General features: G+C 38.9%; 1 protein-coding gene across 3 annotated transcripts in view; it reads right to left on the reverse strand.

The window, feature by feature from the left end:
- LOC119851057 (ATP-dependent translocase ABCB1-like) overlaps positions 1-26313 on the reverse strand; it is an 89618-nt gene that overhangs the window by 38380 nt on the left and 24925 nt on the right. For 2 of the 3 annotated variants that reach the window (XM_038390257.2, XM_038390256.2), the window contains 10 exons: positions 22668-22716; positions 15970-16161; positions 14814-14985; positions 12698-12822; positions 10309-10480; positions 8904-9017; positions 5752-5862; positions 3803-3928; positions 3413-3616; positions 2503-2673 (listed from right to left, as the gene is read on the reverse strand). In XM_038390257.2, the coding sequence (XP_038246185.1) occupies positions 2503-2673; positions 3413-3616; positions 3803-3928; positions 5752-5862; positions 8904-9017; positions 10309-10480; positions 12698-12822; positions 14814-14985; positions 15970-16161; positions 22668-22716 (1436 nt within the window). Of the gene's footprint in view, positions 1-2502; positions 2674-3412; positions 3617-3802; positions 3929-5751; positions 5863-8903; positions 9018-10308; positions 10481-12697; positions 12823-14813; positions 14986-15969; positions 16162-22667; positions 22719-26313 lie in introns of all 3 variants that reach the window. The other variant, XM_043509379.1, reaches the window with a different exon arrangement.

Raw genomic sequence — 26313 nt, forward strand, 5'->3', positions numbered from 1 at the left:
CTTCCCAGTTACCTTACCCAGGGAAAAAGGACCTACTTAACCTGGGGCTAATATATCTGCCTTCTATTACTCTCCTGTAGCCATCTGGCCCAACTCTGTCACACCAAGTAAAAGCTACACCTGTGATGCTCTAAAATGTTCTCTATAAAGTTACTTCAATTACCCACCTGATTTTGGAGTTAGATTATTTGTGAGAATAAGACACCAAATGCCTGAGTTAGCTAGTTTCAAAAACAGATGAGAGAAGGCTTTAAATGTCAATTTTAACATTAAACTCTGAAATAAACTGACAAAAGAATCTTATAGTCCAGCTAGAGGCTCCAAGCCATGTGTAATTCAGTTTTAAAATCTTCACTGAATACCAATATACTTCCAGTTTGACTGTTATTTAAGTTCCTTTCAGAAGAGAGTGAAGGTGACAATAGTAACATGTCTGTTCTCAGAAGACCAGCACCTAGATCTGACAACTTAATATTGTTACATAATTTTAAGGATTGAAACCATCTGTCACTCCCAATCAAGGAATAGCTGGTTTTAGCAATGCTGACTGTGAAGAGAATACTGTTGCTCTGATGTTGAAATCCACTCCCAAACCACAAATTAAGGATTGGAGGAGTATTTTATTTAAAAAATAATGATATTGACAACTTGACAATTTCAAGGTATCTAAGACGACTCCTGTAAATTAGAAGCAAACCCTAACAGAAGAAAATTAAGTTAATGCCTTTAAGTATAAAAGAGCCAGATTGTTCCCTCTGCAAGAGCAAGAACTACAAATGGAGCAGATACTTGAGGGGGACTGGAAGGAGGAGTCCTCCTTCTCTGGAGTCGAGCAGCAAGCTAGCTGAGGGGTCTGGAAACCTCAGCAGTTCCCAGCCCCAGGCAGTCTGCATGGCAGGTGTGCCCCAGAGTTCTAGGACCTCTAGGCTCCCAATTCCACAACAGTGAGACTAGAAGTTTGAAAGCCCAAAGGGTTTCCAGGCTCCCTGCTGTGGATCTGGAAGCCTAGACTCTGAGACCCCTGAATACATTAGGTCTCTCAGAGCTTTTTGGACTGCCGAGCTCCCAACTCCATGGCAGGGAGCATGGAAGCCCTCACATAGCAGAACTGCCCAGGCAGGAGCCAAGGACCCTGGAAGCCCAGGCTTCTGGCACCAGAGCAGCCTGTATGGAACATCATTTAAAAACAAAAACAAAAAAAACAAAAAAACCACCCAACAACAACAACAAAAAACTGTTAGATGTCCTGATGGAAGGCCTTCTGTTAAGGTTTTTGGGGATCCAGATTCACAGTTTGGACAAGTAAATGCTCTCCAAACATGCCTCCCTCCATCAGCCCAACCACTTCCAGCTTGTAACTCCTCTTAGAGAGGTTCCTGACAGTGCATGTTGGGAAAAGACTTCAGAGAGCAGAGAGTGAATATTTGGATAAAATTCTAAATTTCAAAAGGGCTCAGTTTTGCCTCTAAAGCACAGCCCTGCACTGGTGGGGTGGAGTAGAGCTATGTTGCTCCAGGAGCAGAACTGGAAGGCATCCTGACTCAGAGGCACATGATGAAAATAAAGAGCATGATTATTGCTCCAGCAATTTAGGGGGTCACATAGTTCTTATGTCAGCCACCCCTCAATCCAACTTAATCAAGTAGGTCTGATGGGGATTCGATTTCTATTGTAGCTGATGGCATTTACTCAATGAACGCCTGGCTCACAGCAAATCTTTCAGAGGTAAATTGTGACGCTCTCCCCTATGCATCACACAACAGCAGTTCCTTCTTTGAAAAAGCCTTCAGTATCTCAAAGAGGAGATGCAGATGTCTGGATAGACCAGGAGTCACACTGATATATGTGCCAGAAAAGGCATGTGATAGTATCCTGGATTGTATAATATTGCCAAGAAGCACATGGGCTGTGTACATATATCCGGTCCAAATCATCAGCTAGACAGATGTTTCCCAGTCTACCCCAGTTTCTGTGGCAGACACCAGAAATGATGTTCCATCAGCCTCTACCTGGTCTTTCTGAAGTATGTACTGTACATACAGTCATGCTTATCCATAAGGTAATATGCATAGTCACATAATGAGACCAGGAAAGGATGGGGAAGAAAACTCAAGGATGTGGTTGCTACTGGTTGAGTAATAAGTTGTACTATATTGTAAACATGGGCACATGCACAATACAAAGAATACAGGATAGGCAAAGATCCAGGTAGCCAGCTGCCTTAAACAATTAAGGTAAAATTTTCAAAAATGCCTAAGTGATTAAGTAAATGTAACCCTTAGTGAAGCCATTTAGCTATATATATTGCTGGTGAGTTGGAATTTCAAATTCTGTTTTTAAAATGTATTTATTTTAAAAGCATTTCAATTTACCCTCAAATCAATGGCAAATTCTATATAAATTAAAATGTACCTCAGAAAATTTAGCTCACACCTGCTTACAGAAAATTTGAAGTTTAAAGATTAGATCCAAGTTCATAGTTTGTTTTAAAGCTACACAGACCTTGTCCAGTGCTGTTTGCACAACTGATTCACTTTCAGTGTCCAAAGCTGAAGTTGCCTCATCAAGCAGAAGAATCTTGGGATTGCGAACCAGAGCTCGTGCTATAGCTATTCTTTGTTTCTGACCTCCACTCAGTTGTGCCCCTCTTTCTCCAACCATGGTTTCAAACTTCTGCAAAAAAGTCAAGATAGGTTTCCAGATCCCTCAATGATACTTTTATTTTAACATGTAATACCAATAAAAGACAGTGTCAAGATAGAGATGTGCAATCCCCACAAAATCCTTTCCTTTTACCAAAGCACACCAAGACGACTATCATAAGCAGGTCATACGATTTTATCTTCCTATTTTGTATGTTTTCAGGATTCTCATATTTTCAGTCTAAACCAGGGGTTCTCAAACTTCCTTGTACTGTGACCCCCTTCTGAGTACAAAAATTACTACGTGACCCCAGGAGTGGGGACCAAAGCCTGAGCCTGCCCAAGAGAGAGAAAGCTGAAGCCCAAGGGCTTCAGCCCCAGATAAGGGGTCTGTAACCTGAGCCCTGCCACCCAGGGCTGAAGCTCTCTGATTTTGGCTTCAGCCCTGAGCCCCAGCAAGTCTAAGCCAGCCCTGGTGACCCCATTAAAACAGGGTTGCAACCCAGTTTGGGGTCCCGACCCATAGTTTGAGAACTGCTGGTCTAAACCATCTCTGCAAAGTACTAATCAAACCATGACTTACAGATTTAAAATTATGTTGTTTCTATCATCTTTCAAGGAAGCTGTGAAAAAGCCCTGGCAAGGTTTGAATTGGCAATTATGAATTTAGCTCACTCTTACTTCTGAGTTATGGAAACTCCTCTTAAGGAGCTACTTGGTATTAGAAGGTTGAAGAGAGAAGAATTTGACAGCAGAGCCGTCTTACTTACATTAGGCAGTTTCATGATAAAGTCATAGGCATTGGCTTCCTTGACAGCTTTTTCAATCTCTTCCATAGTGACACCTTCACGGCCATAGCGGATGTTTTCTGCAATAGTAGTAGCGAATAGCACAGGCTCCTGATTCACCACACCAATAATCTCCCTCAGATATCGTAAATTTAGGGTCTTAATATCATGCCCATCAATAGTAATCTAAATGTAAAGAAGATTAAAACATGAATGCAAGTGTCCTGATCAAGGATACAAACTCCACCAATATTATCTACATTATTTAGGAAGACATTTTTATTTTGCCATCTAAACATCAGCAGTCAGGTCACTGCTAAACATTACAGTAATTTGATGTATAAAGCATCCAGCTCAGTTCAGGTGTCTTACCATGCCCTTCTCTGGATCATAAAATCTCTGGATCAGTTGAACAGTTGTACTTTTCCCACAGCCACTGCTACCAACCAAGGCTATTGTCTGGCTACAATTAACCTTCAGATTCAAGCCTTTCAATACCTACATAAGAAAATAATAATGAAAAAAAATCAACAGAAACATAATGGGCCAATTTCTGCTCTTACAGCATATGAATCTGGAGAAAATCCAGGGACTTCCGTGGAATTTCTCCAAATTTTCAGCAGAACTTGGTTCAATATCAGTACATTGCACAATATAGTTGCTATTTACACCATGGCTCACTTTGCATTTTCTATTGAAACATTGCCATATATACATACTACATTCTGTCTTTATGTAGTAGCATCCTTGTTTATTAGCCACACCTTTTATGAGCATTTACCATGCAACCTGGAGGGTGAACTAGTTGCAGTAAAACCCATATATGGTGAATTCAGACACAGCAGAACATGTTTATTTTATTGTGATGCAAAAGCCTCTTTACTTGCCTTGAATTCCCTTAGGTTGTACTCCTTCAGATTGTAATTTTTACACTTTTCTATACTGGCAAAATTGATAGCCATAATTTACCACTGATGTTAAATTGATGATGATGAAAGTTGGTAGTGTAGATGTGGTCAAAGTCTTGGCTAACACTAGGGAAATTTTGCAATAATGTCTTATTACTAATATTGCTCTACTAGCGATAGCAATGTTGGGAGCCATTATGTAGCTGGGATGGGAGCATCTTATGTACAATGTTGATTAGACCTGTTCTGAACATGTTTAGATAATACAGTGCTTAAAATGCCAGCATTTTTTCTACAGTAGGGCTCACAACTTTGCTGTCACCTGTGGATCTGAACAAGAGTTCGCAATGGTGGCAAATCTTTGAAAGTGTCCCAAATGTAGATAAAGCTTTAGTGCATGTCAACACTAGGGGACTTTACAGAAAAATATTCACCAATGAAGAGAGGTTTTTTTTAGGATTCCCTAATGAAGACATGACCTTTGAGTGGAGTTTCTTCACTTTAGTAAAGTTTCACTTCACTATAAACAGGTTTTCTTGTACTAATCCCTTTTGAATGCAGCATTTTGCAGCTAACGTTGGTGTGAAGTGCTGCATTCCATGGGGATTTAACTTTTCATGCCTCCTCTGCTCAGAGAGACAGAGCATGGAAGATACCATTAAACTCTGTGTTGGAAGAGAAAAAGAAGAATCCCTTCCCAGGCTTCTAGTTTTGTAGTACTGCCCTACTCCTGACTGGAAATAGAATCATGGTCTACAGAGAAGGGCCCTTGTAGTTGTCAGCACTACCTACCCAACTTCAGGGAATGAAGAGAGCTCTTGGAAACCTATGGTCAGATGGAGAGATGGGGATCTGCCACTTGGGCATTTTCATGTTACACTGAAAAACAATTTTAGTACTTTTTTGGGGCAGGAAATAGAAGCTAACACTTAATTATAAGAGCTCCACTGTAATGCCATAGGAAGGAAGAAGTAATTAAATTTAAGAGAAACTGCCATTACCTAATGAAGATGTATTGTATTTAAATAAATTTTAATCAGACTTGTACCATAGATACTTGTGGAGTTCATTACACCATCATTCTTAATGGCCTAAAATATTTTTTCTTGATATAAACACATTAACATATGGGATTGGGTTTATAATAGCAACAGATCCTTTAACTTTTGTGCAAAGCCACTCTGGGTTTGTTTTCACTATAAAAACTAAATGATTTCTTAAGTTAGCTAACCTGAGGTAAAATCCTAGTGAAGACAAGGCAGTTTGTGGTTTTCACACAATACAAGTTAAAGAGGGAAGCTTTTGCTAACTCCACCTTTTGAAAATAAAAATTTGTTTATAGCGATGTTTTCCTGTCACTAAATGAGAAAGTTATCTTTAACTTGGAATGCATGTCAGCTTCACTTCCAGTACCTTGACATCTTGCCTAGATGGATAATTGAAGTAAACATTGTGGAATTCCAAATTCCCTCTAATGTGGTCCAGTTTGTAGCCCGTCTCTGAAAAACTGTCAATTTGAGGTTCCTAGGTAGAACAAAAACACCAAACAGAAATGAAAAAGGAAGAAAAGAGTAAATTTGATCATGTTTCCTAATGACATTCTCATTACATTATGCCAGCTGCTAAAAGTCTTAGAATGGAACAATTATATAGCGATATTAAGTGAATTTTAATGGTGGCTTGGGTGAAATCAACAATTACACTGGCAGGTGAGGCTTCCAACCCATGTCACCAGTATTACCTGTTTTGTCTCTTCATTACTCTGCTCCTTAGCTACATATGCAATGGGGGGGGGGGGAGGAAAGAGTACATTGAAGAAAAATAAAAACTTGTTTGAATTTAGTAGACAGCATTGGAGATTGAGTTCTTCTATTTATCCACAGGACAGCTGCAGCATAGCTGGCAGCAATGTAACCTTTATCATACTGCCTCACCCTGACCTGGATGGATCACCTCTAGGAATCTAAGGCCTTGTCTACACAGCCACTTTAAAGTACTGAAACTCTCTCACTCAGGGGTGTGGAAAACAAAAAAAAAAAAAACACCCGAGTGATGAAGTTTCAGCGCTGTAAAGTGGCGGTGCAGACATATGCCTTTTCAAGCTTCGTCCATTGTTCCAGAGGACATGCTTCCATGCTGATGAAGCTTGTTAAAAAAATAAATGTGTTAACTAAATTTTGACTGAACTCCTTGGAGACTAGTATGTCTCCTGCTCTGTTTTACCCACATTTTGCCATGCATTTCATATTATAACAGTTTCAGATGACCTAGCATATGATGTTCATTTTAAGAACACTTTCACTGAAGATTTGATAAACCGCAAAGAAGGTACCAATGTGAGATTTCTACAGATAGCCACAGCACTTAACCAAAAGGTTTAAGAATCTGAAGTTTCTTCCAAAATCTGAGGGGGACAAGGTGCGGAGCATGCTTTCAGAAGTCTTAAAAGAGCAAAAAACTCTGATGCTGAAACTACAGAACCCATACCACCAAAAAAAGAAAATCAACCTTCTGTTGGTGGCATATGACTCAAATTATGAAAATGGACAGGTGTCGGTCCACACTGCTTTGGATTGTTATCGAGCAGAATCAGTCATCAGCATGGACGCATGTCCTCTGAAATGATGGTTGAAGATGAAGGGACATATGAATCTTTAGCGCATCTGGCATGTAAATATCTTGTAATGCCAGCTACAATAGTGCCATGCAAACACCTGTTCTCACTTTCTGGTGACATTGTAAACAAGAAGCAGGCAACATTATGTTTTGCAAATGTAAACCAACTTTTGTCTGAATGATTGGCTGAACAAGAAGTAGGGACTGATTAGAGCCTTCAAGTCCAAAGTTTTACATTGTTTTATTTTTGAAATGTAGGGGTTTTTTGTACATAATTCTACATTTGTAAGTTCAACTTTCATGATTAAGAGACTGCACTAGAGTACTTGTATTAGGTGAATTGAAAAATATTTCTTTTGTTATTTTACAGTGCAAATATTTGTAATCAAAAATATAAAGTGAGCATAGTACACTTTGTATTCTGTGTTGTAATTGAAATCCATATATTTGAAAATTTTTAAAAAATGGTATTTATTGTTCAATAGCGCGATTAATTTTTTTTTTAACTCGACAGCCCTATTTAAATATAGTTTATCTTTTTAAGACTCAGTTCTGCAAGCTCTCAGTCCACGGAACCTCCATTGGCTTTTAAATGAAGTCAGTGGGAGTTCCACGTTTTGAAGGCTTGCAGAATCTAGCCCTTAGGCCTTGTCTACTATACTTTGAGAAAACGCTCACAATTGCGCCATCACTGGTGCAGCTCCACTGACTGACAATAGCAGCAGTGCTAGTGTAGACTGGGAAGCAGAGTTTTTAATCACCATTACTTCTAATCCTATCCTGAGCAGGTCTGGAATCTTTGGTTGTAAAAAGATCAGCAAGCATGTAAACCCCACCTACACTAGTGCTCCAACCATTGCTACCACCAGTGCAGCAAGAATTGGAAATTTTAGAAAAAACAGGTTAGTGTAGACAGAGCAAGTGACTGATAAATGCACCTCCCAGAGTGTCATTGCTTACATACACACATACCTATTTATAAGAAAACAATAAGCTGTTTTACATTTTGGACATTAAAGGTAGATGTTAAACAGTCAAAACACTGGAAATAAAGCAGGGATTAACTCAGACCTTTAAATGATGAATAGTTAAAGATATATAATCTCACAAAAAACTAAGCTTAGACTCGCAAGAGCCATTATTGTTTTTCTCCCTGTTGTTTAGACTCTGTAAGGGACTGAAGAAGACTGTTACAGCCTAGCCAGGGAACTTCCGCTTTCTTGAGCTGAGAGGTTACTGTGGGACAGATAGCTGCTTCCTTATTGTGGGATATAGACAGTTCTTGAAGGACACAGCTGCTTTGCATGGCCCTTCGCCAGGTAGCGGAAAGCCCCCCTTTGAAAAGTACCTAATTCTATATTAATGAGCTGTTTTTGTGTAATGCTTATTAATGCTGACTGTCTACCCCTCCGTTGGACTCCGTCCCAGGCAAAGCTCCGGTGTGCTGGGTTCCCCACCTCCATGACTGCAACGCTTGGAGTCCCTGTTGCAGGTGGGTCACTAACTTTCAATAAAGCCAATAACTCACAGGTGTGTGTAAGCCTAGTTTTTCCTCAGAGTACTCCTGCCAGGCCTGTGGTGCTTCCAGCACCGTGGCCCAGAACAGACTCTCAGTAAAAAACACACCATACTTGATTATGCAAGTTTCACAAGGATTTTGGGGGTTTGATTTTCTGTTCAGCTGTAATCTGGCTTCTTTTTTGACCCTGCAGAGTTGCAAGTAGAGAACTGCAGGCACAAGTTTGCACCTAAAAATTTATTCATGAGTGTACATGATGCCATTTAAATATCTAAATACCTCATTGCCACACCATGTCAGACAGACATTTAAATGGCACCAAGTTGCACTCAATTTTGTGCCTGCTAATCACAGACCCAGAAAGAGAGCCCCGACTTAAAAAAATTGACTTCCTGTGTATTCAAATGATAGTCATAGCAAAGATACTTACATGGTCTATGATATTAAAGACTGTATAGGCAGCTCCCCTTGCATTAGCAAATGCTTCTACACTTGGTGCGGTCTGTCCAACACTAAATGCTCCAATTAATATAGCAAAAAAGACCTAAAGAAAAAAATTACAGGAATGCTACCAGGTTATCCAGTCATAAAACTGTAATGGGATAACTACATTTATTCATTAATATCTACTAATATTGGTCCAAAATCTTTCATGGTTTGTTATACAAGTTCAGCATGTCTAGATTCAAAGAAGGAAAGGAAGGAAGGGCAGCTACTGAGGCAAAAGATAAAGGATGAGAGAAAGAAAAGGGACTAAGATGGGAATCATGTTCCTTCATGAGATGACCCCAAGATGGATATTGCTTAGACTCAGGTGCTGATGCTTGGGACAAGTCAGAGGTGGTTTGAGGAGTTGGGTTAACCCCCCTACAGACATAAGTAAACAAATCTACATATAACAAAACAGGACAACCAACCTTTAGGGACTGAGTCTTTTTACTGCTAAAAATATTTTAGATGTTAACTGGCTTTGTGACCAATAAACATTTTCATGGAAAATTTTCATTTTTGTCAATTTTCCCATTTTTGGCAAAAAGGATAGAAACTGAAACTTTTCACCAAAAATGCTTTTCAGAAACTGAAAGTCTCGAGTTTCAGTTGCTTCCTCATTCCCTGTCCCAAACTGAAAAAATCATGGGACATTTTGAAAAAAACTGGCTGTTTATTAAAAAAAAAAAAAAAAAGTTTTATCCTCATATCTGACCAAATACATTCCCCCACCTTCTTGGGAAAAGAGAGAGGAAGTCCTTCTGATAGTCTCTTTAGAAATGGATCTCTTTATGACACTCCACTTTATAAGATCCCACTCCTTTGCTGCTCAAGCTTATAGTTTTATGGTAAGAGTTTTAGTAACATGTGGGCTGGTTTTATGGCTGTGTGCACGCTGGTTGTGTTGTTGTGGGGGGCAGGTGGCTCCCTGGACAGATAGCTCTCTGGCCACATAGCTCCAAGAAAGAATAAACTGATGACCCAGGTGAGTGCGTGAGTTGTGCTGGGAGATTTGTATTGATTTGTGACAGTTGTGCCTGAGGAATTTGTATTTTGTTGTATGGGTGGCATATTAACCTAAGAAGAACTGTGGTACTGGGCTGAATATTTCAACATTTGTGCAGTCTTCTCATCACTCATTACAACCAATAAAATTGTTGCATGCAAATTAGCTGTAGAGTAAGGATGATGATTGGTTGAGTATAGCATATTTATCCCCATTGACTTCAATAGGGTTGCATGTGTTGTAACTCAGTGCAGACTCATTCTGTTAAAACCTAAACAAGTTCTCAAAATTTTGTTTGGTATTTTTAATTAAAATTGTTCATCTACTGAGGTACACTCACCGTAAGGACTTTTCCAATACTATAATCATCAGATAATATCAAAGTGGCTCCATACCAAAATGCCAATGCATATGATGCATATATCAGTAAGAAACTAATACCTATAGAAATGTTGGTTGTAATAGCCTTCTTGATTCCAATGTTTTTGGCATCTTCTAAATTTTTATGATACCTGCAAGAAAAATTGCATGTTGGAAATTTAAAAAAAAGTTAGCATATCACATTTCTTTTTTTCCCCCTGTGCCTATCCATTTTCCAGGTGCAGACAACATTTTAACAAGCAAATAATCAGATAGATCAAAAATTTGCATTAGTTAATGTAATGACCACTCCTGCTTTCTGTGACTAGGCCTGCTGACTAACAGCTCCAATTGTAAAAAAAGATAGATTAGAGAGAAGGGATGTCCATTAATTTCACTATAAGATACACTAGTCTATTCTCTCTACCTTAGCTAAACTGTGTTCAGTTTCCTAAAAGCCAGCCCTTCTTTCCTAGATTAAAAAAGGAAAATAATAAAGTTTTGGCAGTGCTGTTCCCTATTAGGGACCTGAGATAAGGATTTCACCCAACCGTCAGATTTATATCTACAAGGTCCCAAAAAAGTGGGAATAGAATGGGAAGCCTTCAAGGGCTTGCATTCATCTTGTTCAGGAAAGACAAGTACTGTAATTAACACACAGACTGGAAGTATTGCAGACTGGGAAAACAATTGTCTCAAAAATAACTGCCAGGGTATTTTAATATGTAATAATTTATTCCTCATATTTTTTTTATTTTAAATGTCTTTAATCCTAAAAGCACGAAATAGAAATAGTACAGCAGAGGACCTCCAGACATCCTCCCTGCAGTTGCCCTTTTGTCTCCCCACAATTTTCTACAGATTTGTTATATTTACTTGTGTAACCACAGGTCTGACTGAGGGCCAAGAGATTCAGAGCCTCAAATATAGGTGGCACCATTTTTCAGAGCTGAGTCATAATTTTTAAAATTTATCTATGTGCTTAAATGGTCCTGTCACCACAATACCTGTTCACCTCACAAACATTAAAAATGTATAATCATGCACCCCTGGAGGATATTATAGAGTGCAATGGGATGTGATTGTTGTGCAGCAACCTCTGCGGGCTGAGTGTGCTGCTGGTGGTCTCCCTGCCTCAGTTGCCTTCCCCATGGTGAGTCTCTTCAGCTTTCCACATACAGGTCAGTGCTGGAGATGTGGCTTGGACCTCTGGCCATGTCATAAACAGCCAACCTTTTCTAGAGTAACAAAAGTCCAGCTAAGGAGTCCCAACAAAAAGTTCTACCCTTCAGGGGCTTCTCTTCAGCTGCTCCCAGCCTCTTTAAGGGCTACCTGTGAGTCTTTCCCCCACTCCACTATAGAGCACTCAGTACTCCAGGGGAAGCCACCTGGGAGCAGTTCTCAACCCCTTCCTGGGCTCGGTTTTCTCCCTCCCTGCCTGCCTATAGTTCTACACCCCAGGACTGCTCGCTCTCAGGCCTTTTCAGAGGTCCAGGTGTCCATTAACCTATTACCTGATCCTTTAGTCCTGTCCCCTTGGATTCAGAAGCAGCTAATAATTATGGCCCAGGGAGGGGTGCTGGCCTATCGCCCTTTAAAGAGACCAGTCACCCTATGACAGATGGAACCGAGGTACAAGCAAATTAAGTGACTTGATTCAGGGCACACAGTGTCATGTACCAGAGGCTGGAAGAAGAAATTCTGTGGATGAGTAAGAGGAGACCACTGACAAGGTGCATCACATACTATGGGGATGCGAACCCTAAGAAAGCTGCTGAGATGAGCTGCATGGCCCCTCTCACCTTCAGCAACCAGGCAGAGGAGAGTTTCTGCCAATATTTGTGGCTCTGATGGTCCTCTTTAAATAAAAAGGTCAGGACAAATGACAAGAATGCTGTTCCATAATACAATAAGAATAAATGAACCTAACTTAATGGAACTACCAAGGTGTGTACATGCCATGGCTTATTGAGTAACCACATAATCTTATTAGTGTTACCCTTGTCTTTTCTTTCCCCATTCGCCATTTTTGTCTGTCGCTTATTGTGTGATATTGAAGTTAGATTGTACATCTTTTGGGGTACTGACCATGTCTTTTTTTTGTGAGGCTCTGGAAAAAAAATAAGTTATACAGCTTACAATAGAACCTGTAAAAGAGAACATCCTTATTAAGCAGCTTCCTGTCTTAATTACCCCCAAAATACACTGAGTACAATAGTGCTCTACCTTTATTTGAAAATCACTTTCACCAAGGAACCAGTTTTGTCAACCCTCTGGTGTAGACAGACTTTCAGCAGTGAAGATAAAAGAAAAAATTCAAAACATCTAAAGAGTTTTAAAACTAGCTGATGAATGAAAACATTTCTGACCTTTCGATTTCTTTTTTCTGTCCTCCAAAAGCTATCACAGTCCGAATTGCTGCCAGAACTTCTTCTGCAACAGCTCCTGCTTTTGCATATGCAGTTAGTTCTTGGTCAGTGAATGCAGAGAGTATCTGTAGAAAAGGAAAATGTTTTAACCCTTTCGTTCAAAGAAAAATTGAATCAGCTTGATCATATTTAAGACTTTTCTCCTCTTTCCAAAAAATATATTATAATGCCATTTTCCAGAAAATAAGTCTGTTGCTTAAATACCATAGAATGGGCCAGACCACTTATAAGAATACATCAATTATATAAAAATTAAATTTTAGTGTTAGCCTCTATCAAAAACTGAAACCTAGATTTTCTGCTTTCATTCAGTGCACAAGTGTATGTTTGGGTGGCCTTTAGTGAATTGGTTATGGCTCCCTGTTTGATTCTCAGGGCAGATCTGCACCACTCTGATCCCAGATAAACTAGAGCAGCCTACTGACTGCTCTAACCTATGCCAGTTGGCTATAGTCTGTAAGGGGCCATACAGCAGCTAGGAACATCTGGACTGGATTAGATGACCTATGAAGGTCCCTTCCAGTCCTACATATATGATTCTATGCTCCCCACACACTTGCTAGGTAGCAGGAAAAGCCACAGCAGAACCCTATTTATACTTTGATAATTTTATTTTCCACATGTATCCAAAGATAGGAATTTTCACAAGCCAAAGGATCAAGGCACTCAACTTGCATTGAAATTCAATGGTAGTTAGAGGCCCAACTTCCTTAGGCCACTTTGAAAATCCCAGCAAAAAGCAACAAGAAGTCTGGAATAAAAAAAAAAAAAAATAGTCTATTTCTGAGACTAAGGTTTGGTCTAAAAGTTTTTGTACCAGTATAACCATTTTGGTTAGGTGTGTGAATTTTTAGCAATATAATTACACTGATACAACCCCTACTGTGTACACAGTTATGGGCTTGTAAGGGTGCCTTATAGTAGTATGGCTTCTTCCCTTTCCCATACAGGAATAAGCTATACCAATAGAACCAACTTTACATCAGTAAAATTGTGTCCACACTAGGGACACTATCTGTATCATTTAGTGATATGTTGTATCACTTTAACTATGCCAGTTGTCAAGGTTCCTTCCCCACTCTGAACTCTAGGGTACAGCTATGGGGACCTGCATGAAAGACCCCCAAAGCTTTTTCTTACCAGCTTAGGTTAAAAACTTCCCCAAGTCCTTGAACCCGATGCTGCCACCACCAAGCATGTTAAAGAACAGGGAAAGAGCCTACTTGGAGACATCTTCCCCCAAAATATCCCCCCCAAGCCCTACACCCCCTTTCCTGGGGAAGGCTGGATAAAAATCCTCACCCATTTGTACAAGTGAACACAGACCCAAACCCTTGGATCTTAAGAACAATGAAAAAGCAATCAGGTTCTTAAAAGAAGAATTTTAATTAAAGAAGAGGTAAACGAATCAACTCTAAAAATCAGTATGGTAAATACCTTGGTAATCAGATTTAAAAAAAAATAAATAAATAAAAAAATCCCTCAAGGCAAAACCTTAAGTTACAAAAAGACAAAACCAGGAATATACATTCCATTCAGCACAGCATATTTTCCCAGCCATTAAACAAAAGGAAATCCAATGCATTTCTAGCTATCTTACTAACTTAAGAGAGAGTTTGAGACTGCATTCCTGATCTGTTCCCAGCAAAAGCATCACACAGACAGACCGACCAACCGACTCTTTGTTTCCTCCCCCATCCCTCCAGCTTTGAAAGTATCTTGTCTCCTCATTGGTCATTTTGGTCAGGTGCCAGTGAGGTTATTTTAGCTTCTTAACCCTTTACAGGTGAAAGGATTTTTCCTCTGGCCAGGAGGGATTTTATAGCACTGTATACAGAAAGGTGGTTACCCTTCCCTTTATTTTTATGACACCACTATAGGTATAGTTCTATAATTCAACTTGTGTTTAGACAAGCCTAAAACTATGATTTTTAACTGCCCTAAGGAATTAAATGTACTATGACTCTTAGTGAGGAAATTAAGAAGCTCACTCACCTGAAACAGGACACGTTAGTGTACTTTTACATCTCAGTGAAAATTCACAGCTTTCACCCACCTTTGCCCAGATTGCAGCTGAGAGTCCCAGGACAGGACTGACTGCCAATATTACAAGGGTTAATTTCCATCCTTTTATGAAACCAACTATAAATCCTGCAAGAAATGTAGCTATTGACTGAAAGAGCATTCCAATTTTGTCACCAATTCCTTCATTAATTTTGGAGACATCACTAAAAAAACAAAACAAAAACAAAAACATCCAAAGAGTTGAGGAAAGTGTGGAAAACACAAAAGCTTTTGTATTGATGCAGTACACTGTGTCAATTCTGTCACATTTTCTAAAAGCTCTAAACTGCAGATTAATTTAGATATAACAAACTTTGTATCCACACCTAACATAGGTTAAGAATGTTTCATCCAACAGAAACACACATGGGAGATGGCCAGGGAAGAAAACCCTGTAGACTCAATGATTTTCTTAAACTTTACATGCAAATCTTGAGGATTCACTTGAAGCACATAGACAACTGTGTGGAGGCGCACACTGGCTGTAGGGTCCCTAAATTCCTCTTTCCAATATTTGTCAACAGCTGCCTCCAGGACAGCTCTCCTGAGGAGAAAATATAAGGCAACCTTGGAAAACTGGACATTCCCCAGGGAAAAATGTAATGTAACCTTTTCCCAATGATCTCCAACAGGGTTAAAGGTCATCCCTAGACTATGTCCATGCTGGACCCAATCTATCAATTCTGTATCATCTCCTAAATGTATATATTGGACTCATTTGGAAGTTCTCTAGTGAGTCCCAGGAAAGACAGGGCAGTTCCTTTCATGTGAGCAGAAGAAAGCGATTGGGAGTTGAGGTTGCCAGATCTTTTGCCAGAATTATTCAGCATCTTGTTAGCTCGGGCCCTCAATGTGCATGAAAACTGAACTATTATTTTTCCTTCTTGGTAATGATCACTCAGGACAGGATTTAATTGCCCTGGCAAGATGAGGTGCTGGCATGGACACTGCTGACACATCCCTGTTCGTAGAGTAAAGGAGTCCAGTCTGCAGGGCTCTCCATGTTGTACATTTAAACACGTAGATAGTAAATTCACTAGATTTTCATAGAAGGATTTTGAAGACATTTTAATATAGCTCATGTTTAATAGGTAAAGAAACACTGTTGTAAAGGGAATATCACAATTGATAGTTAAAAATATACTTACTCTACAAGTCGAGTGTTGAGTTCTCCAACATCATTCATATCAAACCACCCAATTTCTTGTCTCATTATTGAGTGAAAAAATTTGTATCTGATTCTCTTAATTTGCCGTCCAGCTGCCAGTGTCCAACATGCAATTTGCATGTATGCTGCAAATAGAACACCAAATCCTATTCCAGAATAATAGTATGCATATCTGAAAGGAACAAAATTGCAGAGATCCTTTAAATCCTTTTTCCACCACAAATAAGTCTTTTAGGTATAGATTTTAACTTCAGTACTTTACATACACAAATAAACTAATATGGAATATTATTTGGACACTATCTGCATTTTTTCCTCTCTTCAGTGTTGAGAATATTTTTCTGTAGGTCCTTTTAGAACCACATTTCATATCTGTCCACTTAAATGTGTGACTTCCACAAGTTATCTAAAAACTTGTACTGTTTTTAAATCTAAGAATGGATAGCTCAGAGACCACTGACATATGGGTAGAAAACCTTCTTGGAGTATACTTTACTGTGGAAGTACTGTACTGCTAATAATGAAGAAAGGTAAAGGTTGGAATTTGAAAATCCCATTCTGAATTGAATGAAGCAGCCAGGATAACATAATTGAAATTATTTCATGTTTGACAGTCATCATCCTTTACTAGTTATACACAATTTCATTTACTCATCAGTGAGAGAACTTTGAAATAATTTAGTTTTAAAATGAGTATGTATTCCTGAAGTGTAAAAAAACCCACACAACAAAAACACTCCTCTATAAAGCTAAATTTGGTTAAATCACAATGATCCTCACCACATATAGGACCAAGAAAAAAAATTTTATATAACCTTTGTTATATATATATATATATATATATATTATATATATATATATATATATATATAACCTTTGTTGCAGGTAGATGTCAATAAATTCCATTTTATTATGATAATTTAAAATTCAGCAAATTCCTCTAGCTCATATGTATATTCATAACATGTATTTTAATTTTATTCAATATATTCCATGTGCCATAGTTTAGATGTAATTGCCTATTGTATGGCTCACTTTATGTGAGGCACATGCCAAATTTCATTACCAGACTAGTACATTTACATTAAGATAAAAGCCATTTGGATTGTCCCACACCTATAGATATGTAAATTATGTGTACTGTTTCTTTAAAGCTGTAGCTGGAATTGGAAGCCAGACAGGAGGGGGATTGGGAAGGTTGTAAGCAAAAAGCTCTGCAGTGAAGTACAAAAAGAGACAGCTTTGGTGATGATTCTGTTTTCTATATTCTAATAAGCGTCCCACTTGAGAAGAAAGTGACTGATTTTTTCCCATTGTTGCATGACAACTCAATTTTACTTTGAGATTTCATAAAGTTAATCATATCTAAACTGAACTATAAAAAGAGGTTAATGGCTAACTTAAAGCTGAATGATGAGCTAAATGTTGACCTTAAATCACCTTAAACACTGTAAAATTATAATGAATCAGCATTCAGTGTTGTTGTAGTTGGGTTGGTCACAGGATATTAAGACCTGAAAAGGTGTTCTGTAATCTCAAAAGTTTATTGCTCTCACCAACAGAAGTTGGTCCAATACAAGGCATTACCTCATTCACCTTGTCTCTCTATAAAGAATCTTTAAAATTCAACAGCAAGTATTACAGGATTTGTTTTATGACAATCCATAACAAAGGGAATTCAGTTCTGTGTGAAATTCATTATTGATCAAAATTTATTTTGGTAAAATCATTGGTGAAAGTTAATTGCACATTGCACTGTGAATTAATTATTCAACAACAAATGTTCTGGATGAAAGTTGGATTTTAGGTATAACTATTATCTGAGTCAGAAACAATGTGTGCATTTTTAGAACACAATTCCTGAATTTATTCATGTAATTTTTATGTCAATAATTCCCGTTCTTGTAAATGGTTTTTAAATGTATAATAGTGACTAGAATTTAACATAATCTCTGATGATAAATTGCTTTCAGGGGCAAGCCCAGGCATGCTAGTTATACAGTGCATGGGTGAGGCCTGTGAAAGAATGAAAGTAGGCAGGGCCACAATCTTCAGGGGAAAGGCTGACACCTGTACAGGAGGGAGAAAAGAGAAGTTGTGGTTTTTGAAAGGGCAAGAGGAAATGGAAAGGGAAAAAAGGAAGGAGAATCCGAAAAGAGCAGGGGGAGTAGAAAAAAAGAAGATGAGAGATGGATAAAAAAAAAAAAAAAAGAGAAGGAATAAAAGATCATAGAAATACAAGAATTGCTAGACTGACTCAAACCTGTGGTCCACCTATTTCCACATCCCATCTCTGACAGCAGGCAGTACCTGATGCTTCAGAGGAAGGTGCAAGAACTGTATAATGGACAATTCTAGAATAAACTGTGCAAAGGGAAATATCTTACTACCCATTATTTAGTAGTTTTTTTTTTATGAAGTATAGGATTCCTATACGACTTCCTATATAAATCCTGAACTATAAGATAAAAATGAAGTAGTGTGAAAATCCTTTATCTGAACTGTAAATTGTCATGACCTGCCCCTTCCTGGGCACACACCTCGTTCAACATTGTTCTCTCTGGGTCAGTACTATAACCCTTTTACACTCTAATCTTCCACTCAGGACACTTGTTATACCAATAAAATAAAAGCCAGCAGGATCTTAAAGGGACAAGGCAATATAATAATAAAAAGAAATATATAAAAAACTCACTGTTGTATTGCTGCTTTTATTATATATATATATATATATATATATATATATAAAAAGTAAGGTGTATATATATATTAATTATACACACACACACACACACACACACACACACAAGTTCTGCATAGGGGTTATAGTTATCAGCCTTAGAGTTGCTCATGCCAAGCCACTGGCCAGGTGGCCTGGACATGAGGAGGGAGCAGAGCCTTGTCAGATGCACCTCTGATGCTCCGAAAGTTGGTTTGCAGAATCAGATCCCAAAGTTCTCACTTTCGAGAGTCCATTTTTATAGGAATTTCTTCCTATGCCAGTCTATGGGAATTGCTTCATCATGCTGTTGCTGAATCAATCAGCAGATGGCACAATCCTGATAGCTCCGTGCTGCCAGATGTTACCTTGTTCTTTGGTTCTCCTATCCTTGAGGGTGGATTCCAGTCTGCCCTCTGTGGGACTTCTGGTTATTTCCACTTGACGCCTTCTTCAGCTGATGGATACTGAATTCTTAGGCTGGAACCTCCCTGATCATTCAGTTATTATCCACACCAAGCATCCATCCACATACATCCTCCATCTCTATTTTAATCACAATTGTTAAAGCGAGATGAATACAACAAAAGGGCAGGGAGTCTCTGGGTGTTGTTTCTGTTGTTACAGACTGTCTTAGAATGTACTAACACAATTAGCAGCATGCAAGTTTCACAGAGAGGGAGAGAAACAGTACCAAAAACCAAGAGACCTCTTAACCAGTAATACCGTGAAATTCAAACCATGGGGAAATCAACCTCATTTGTGATTTTAATACAGAACTTCTTTAATATGATCCAACACACGTCTGTAAATATTGGGCAATCCTGGCTTCTTTTCCTATCTATTTAGAGGGCTCTTCAAATCTCTTCAAACCCACCAACTGAGTATGCCTCCAACTTCTGAGTTTAAAAAAAAAACCCACCTGCTAAACTTTAACCACATTAAACACAACATAAAACCAAATAATTGCTTTCAATAACCAGTCTACTACTTACTCCACTAGAGACAGTCTCATCTTATAAAAGCCCAGCAGCACTTATCTTCCTGATGACAGTCTAGCTCCCCAACTCCCTCAGCAATCCTGCTCCCTCTTTCCTCAGTAGCCAAATTTCCTTCAAATTCAGCCTCCCAAAATTCCAAGACCAAGACCAAAATGAACATATGACACTGGGTGCACAGAGATGCAGAAGCTCTTAAACTCCTGCAAGGAAACTCAATCCAGAACATACGTTTGTTTTGGTCTCGGTCCCACAACAATCATTCAATTCCACTTAACACTGATCCTATAACATCTCATATCAAACAATTTCAAGTTAACACAGTTCCTTCTCCATACATGTGCACAGAGTAATTTAATCCTATTACTCATTTAGTGGTTTCCTATGCCTCAAAGCATAGGATTTTCAATCCCAACTTTAGTTTTATTTATCTGATCTGTAAAGTGGATAGTCTCACTAGCCATGCAAACAGCTAATCCTATGTTGAATCCTACTAAGATCTTGGCCCAAGCGATCTCTCTTAGCAATGAGTTCCAACTTTGACAGTATTTCCTTTTATCAGTTTTAAATTTGGTGCCTTTAAATTTAATTGGATGATCCCTAGTTCTTGTATTAAAAGAAAAGGTAAATTAAAGAAAAAAAAAAAAAGTGCCTGATTTACCTTCTCTATGCCATTCATTATTTTGGATATCTTCTCTCTCAAATAAATAGTCCCAGTCTTTTCAGGCTTTCACAGATAGAAGTCTTTTCATGCCTATAATAATTTTTGTTAACCCTCAAAATGGAAATGAAATAAAAGCACCACCAAGCATAACTTTATATACAGCAAAAAATTTTCTATTTACTTCTCTATGCTTATCTAGCCTGTTTCAGGGGCTGTTCCCAGGATGTGATTTATTATAATTACAAAAAATGCACTGGTGATTCTTTTGGTTCATAATCTTCTAGAGTAAAACGGGGAAAATTACTTGCCCAGAGAACTTTTAAAGAACTTTGGGTGAGTGGGCCACAAAATGGCTGATTAAATTAAATGTTGATAAATGCAAAATAATGCACATTGGAAAACATAATCCCAACTATACATATAAAATGATAGGGTCTAAATTAGCTGTTACCACTCAAGACATCTTGAAGTCATTGTAGATAGTTCTCTGAAAACAGCTACTCAATGTGCAGCAGCAGTCAAAAAAGCAGAATGTTAGGAATCATTAAAAAAGGGATAGATAATAAGACAGAAAATATCATATTGCCTCTATATAAATCCATGGTACACTCACATCTTGAATACTGCATGCAGATGTGGTCACCCCATCCCAAAAAATATATATATATTGAAATTGGAAAAGTTTCAGAAAGTGGCAACAAAAATTAGAGGTATGGAACAGCTTTTGTATGAGGAGAGATTAATAAAAGTGGGATTTTTCATCTTGGAAAAGAGATGACTAAGGGGAGATATGATAGAGGTCTATAAAATCAAGACTGTTGTGGAGAAAAAGTGTTTACTCCTTCTCATAAACACAAGCACTAGGGGTCACCAAATGAAATGACTAGGCAGTAGGTTTAAAATAAACAAAAGCAAGTATTTCTTCAAACAATGCGTAGTCAACCTGTGGAACTCTTTGCCAGAGGATGTTATGAAGGCCAAGACTATAACAGGGTTCAAAAAAGAACTTGATAAGTTAATGGAGGATAGGTCCATCAATGGGTATTAGCTAGGATGGGTAGTGCTAGTGTCCCTAGCCTCTCTTTGCCAAAAGCTGAGAATGGGCAACGGGGATGGATCACTTGGTGATTACCTGTTCTGTTAATTCCCTCTGGGGTCACCTGGCATTGGCCACTGTTGGAAATAGGACACTGGGCTAGATGCACCGTTGGTCTGACCCAGTATGGCCATTTTTATATTTTTAGAACTATGATTGGCCCTGACCTAAGTTTTTTGGTTCTCTGAGCTACAGTGATAGCTTGTACAATGATAACTTCTTTGCTAAAGCTTTATCCAGACTTAATTGAAGTCAGTAGGTGTCTGTTGACTTCAATGGGCTTTGGATCAGGACCTCAGATGGTTTTAAAGAAATAAAGAGAAGTACAACGATTAACTAGTGAGAACATTTTTAGGTTCGTTCATGAGAGTTAACACTTAGTGGCTGTTATCACTGTAAAAAAAGAAGAGTTTCAGAGAATCCTTTCTACTGATAAATTAGCTTCATACAGTAGCAATAAATATCTAGGTACTACAGTGATTAGTATTCTATAAATATCTAAATTAGATATCGTAGGTAAATATTCCACATTATGGATGCTATCTATTGAAAAGAAGTTTTCAACTCTGCAGTGTTGACTATATTAAATACTTCTAGCATTGACATCACCTTCGCAATCCCATAGCATGTTTGTAACACGCTTGCATACTCATTTAACAGGCCTTATTTTGGTTTTTATCTGGTATTTTATAAGTGTATATAAAATGTCTTTCACTGGGACAATGTCAATGGGATCAGAGGGCACACAGAGTCCTTGGCATCAGGTTAGCAGAGCTAGCAACTTCAACTACCTCTGTCATTGTCAAAAGACTAACTAAATCAATGAACCAGTGCATGGCAGCCATGTACACATTCCAGTATATAATAGCTCTCATTTCAGCTCCGTTAATCCTCCCAATATGGGGGGAGGGAAGAGGGTGACTTGCAGGATGCTCCTGAAGTAGAAGGGGCCGGGGGGGGGGGAGGGGGAGGAGTAGGAATGGAGGAATGCAAGGAGCTCTGGGTGTGCCCAGTATACTAGGACAGCACAAGTAACAAAGAGTGTAACCCTCTAGCTATATGTATCTAACTCACCAGCTAATTGTTTGTTTCATAGGTTTAAATATGAAATTACCTTTAGGGAAATAACAGTTTGACTAGAGACCTCTACCACTGCCTAAAAGAAAGGCAACCCTGAAGATAATTAACAATTCCTAATTACCTGGTCATTTGTTCCTCAAGTTTCTCAAAAGGATTAAAAGAAATATTCCCTTAAAGAAAAACATAAGAAATTGTTGTTAAATACAAAAATATACTAAAGCATGTTTTAATAACTTTGCTGTATAAATTCCTAATCTTTCAAGATGCTGAGCAAATCCTGAGAAGTGCAAAGTACCGTAGGCCTCCATTGACTTCAATGGGAACTGAGGGTGTACAAACAAGTTGTACAATTAGGTTTTCAGGCCAAAAGTGCAGGCTTGTACCTATAATGCAACAGTGGCAATTACAACATGAATTCTGCTGTGACTTACTCCAGAGTTACACAAGTCTAACTTGGATCAGAATTTTGCCTACAATAGTCATTCTGGAATGTACACTGACTTTATTAGTCTTATTAACACATTGTATTTATATTTAGATCAAGAAGTACCTTTAAGTCACTTTACAAATGTAGGTCCACATGTTGCCATTAGATTTATGGGTGTAGAACCATCTGTATATGTGAGAGCATAGTGATGGTAGTTAAAGCCATTGTCTGATTTGTTAAGTGACAGTTTTTATTCAACTAATTATTATTAAGGATATGAAAGAAGTGTAGTTGCTAAAGTTCACTGGTGAGAAGCAAGTGATCTGAACCATTCTCTTGGCTTCATCACTATTTGCTTGGTGACCTTAGCTTAACATGACTTTGCCTCACTTTCCCCATTTCCAATAGGGGGACAATATTGCCAACTCCTACCTGTAAGATTGTTGTATAAGCATTTATTAATTAACATATGTAAAGCACTTTGAGATGCTTAGTGTAATGAAAAGCAAAAAATATTACAATTATGATATAAATTAGTACTATTGCAGCCTTTATTATATTATTAAATAAGCATTGCCAATGTGCTTACTTTGTTAAATTTATATCATAGAATGTGCTATGCGTACTTTTACAGCATAAGATTCCAATTAAAAAAAAAAAGTTACAAGACTTGTTTTCCACAATAATTAATTAAAAGATGAAAAGCATCTGCTGAGAGAGATAATGGTTTGAAGTTCTGACATACACAAGAAATGTAAATCTTAATCTTTTCCCCGGTAACATGAAGCATTTCCTTTCATTCTGGATATAGCTTGTGGGATGATGCTTGTGAGGAAAGCAAAGGAGCATGTTTTGGAAAATGATTGACAATGAATGTACAAACTCATTAAGTATTCAAGAACACAAAGTGCAATATAGGCTTCAACATGGGTGTTTTGAGTGTGACTGGAGAAGTTTGCTATTGTACAACTTCAAGACAAGATGCTAGAAGAGGAAAGGAACAAAGTTAGTGAGCAGATGATATACATCTCCTTCATATACTTTCTCATGTTATTTTTAAACTGCATGGCCTCAGCAGTGTAAAGCCTATCAGGAAATGAAATTGCAGCTGCACAAAGTGACTATTGTCACTGTTGCATCAGGGAAGCTCTGCGGGCCAGCACAGGTTAAAAAGTGGTACTGGCTTAGGAAAGGCATGACCAGGTCCGCCAAAAAGCAAATTAATTTCATCCCCTCAGCTTCCTCTGCTAATGGGTTATAAACTAATGTTTTACACCCCTCTAAACAGAAATCCTGAGGGAACTCAGAAATAGTAACAGCTCAATATTATCCCCCAGGGTGCAGCTAGTGCAAGGATGCATAATTTTACACCTCTCTGCACCAGCAATAGTGAAACCATGTAAGGGTCTGGGGCATAGGTAGTCTGGCATAGCAGTCATGCTGGCTGGCTTCCACAATGTCCACAAGACAGTCAGTGAGTGGGGATCACAGTAATCACCAGCACCAAGGTCAATAAGCAAGAGTCAGGCTGGGGTTGGAAACCAGAGATAGTACCAGGCTAGAATCAGGAGGCAAGAGTCGGAGACTGGAGGGTAGAAAGCAAGGTGTGGTCAGGAGTCACAGCAGACTAGAAGTCTGTGTGATTGCGTAAACAACTTCTTGGGCCACACTCCAAGGTTAAATAGTGTGCTTGGCCAATCGGAGGGCCGCAGCGTACTGTCACTCAGGATCCTTTGGACAGTACTTCCTGCAGGGCCTAATCTCCCCAGTGCTCCCTGGTTTTGGCTTTGTATGCCCTCTCTGTAGCAATGGGGGGCTGTCAGCCATCCCAAGGTCTAATCCCACAGATCTACCATGTCTAGTTGGCAGCTGGTATCAAGTGGAGTGCCCCAAGGATTGGTCCTGGGGCCGGTTTTGTTCAATATCTTCATTAATGATCTGGAGGATGGTGTGGACTGCACCCTCCCAGTTTAGTGTCAAACTTGTTGAGGAGTGGTAGATACGCTGGAGGGTAGGGATAGGATACAAAGGGACCTAGATAAATTAGAAGATTGGGCCAAAAGAAATCTGATGGGTTCAACAAGGATAAGTGCAGAGTCCTGCACTTAGGACAGAAGAATCCCATGCACTGCTACGGTCTAGGGACCGAATGGCTAGGCAGCAGTTCGGCAGAAAAGGACCTAGGGGTTACAGTGGACAAGAACTGGATAGGAGTCAATGTGCCCTTGTTGCCAAGAAGGCTAATAGCATTTTGGGCTGTATAAGTAAGGGCATTGCCAGCAGATTGAAGGACATGATCGTTCCTCTCTATTCGACATTGGTGAGGCTCCTTCTGGAGTACTGTGTCCAGTTTTGGGCCCCACGCTATAAGAAGGATGTGGAAAAATTGGAAAGCGTCCAGTAGAGGACAACAAAAATGATTAGGGGACTGGAACACATGATTTATGAGGAGAGGCTGAGGGAACTGGGATTGTTTAGTCTGCAGAAGAGAAGAATGAGGGGGGATTTGTTAGCTGCTTTCAACTACCTGAAAGGGGGTTCCAAAAAGGATGGATCTAGACTGTTCTCAGTGGTAGCAGATGACAGAACAAGGATTAATGGTCTCAAGTTGCAGTGGGGGAGGTTTAGGTTGGATGTTGGGAAAAAACTTTCACTAGGAGGGTGGTGATGCACTGGAATGCATTGCCTAGGGAGGTGGTGGAATTTCCTTCCTTGGAGGTTAAGGTCAGGCTTGACAAAGCCCTGGCTGGGATGATTTATTTGGGGATTGGGCCTTTGCTTTGAGCAGGGGGTTGGACTAGATGACCACTGGAGGTCCCTTCCAACCCCGATATTCTAGGATTCTACGCTCTCCAATCCACCTCATATTTCAATGTAAGAGCATCCAACCCTCTGTGCCTTAACTATCTCTGTCTGTAAAGGCAGAAGAATAGTTCTAGACAAATAATGAGAAAGAGAGAGAACCAAAAACCCACAAGCCTTTGGAGAAGTTTAGGAAATTCTAAGTGCAGGTAAAGTTAGTAGTCTAGTCACCCCCTAGTGAAGGCTAGGTGAAATAAGCGAAGATTTCCAGAAAGACTGAAAAGGGATTCAAAGTAAATTGATAAGATCTAACTGGGGCTAGCAGGAGGCGATTAGATGGTTTTTAGCTGAATCTTCTACAGGACTCTGATCAGAGCAAAAAGAGGACATAGAAGAGAGAGATGATATTTCCCCCCCTTTGTCTTTCCATCTATCAAGTTTTCTCCCTTAGACCAATATAAAAGGCATTTTTCTGTTCTCATAAGAGAGGTACAGTAATTATAGGAGAGAAGGATCCTCTTCCTTTATTTCCTGAAAA

Source organism: Dermochelys coriacea, chromosome 2 (assembly GCF_009764565.3).
Source record: "Dermochelys coriacea isolate rDerCor1 chromosome 2, rDerCor1.pri.v4, whole genome shotgun sequence".
Lineage (NCBI taxonomy): Eukaryota > Metazoa > Chordata > Testudines > Dermochelyidae > Dermochelys > Dermochelys coriacea.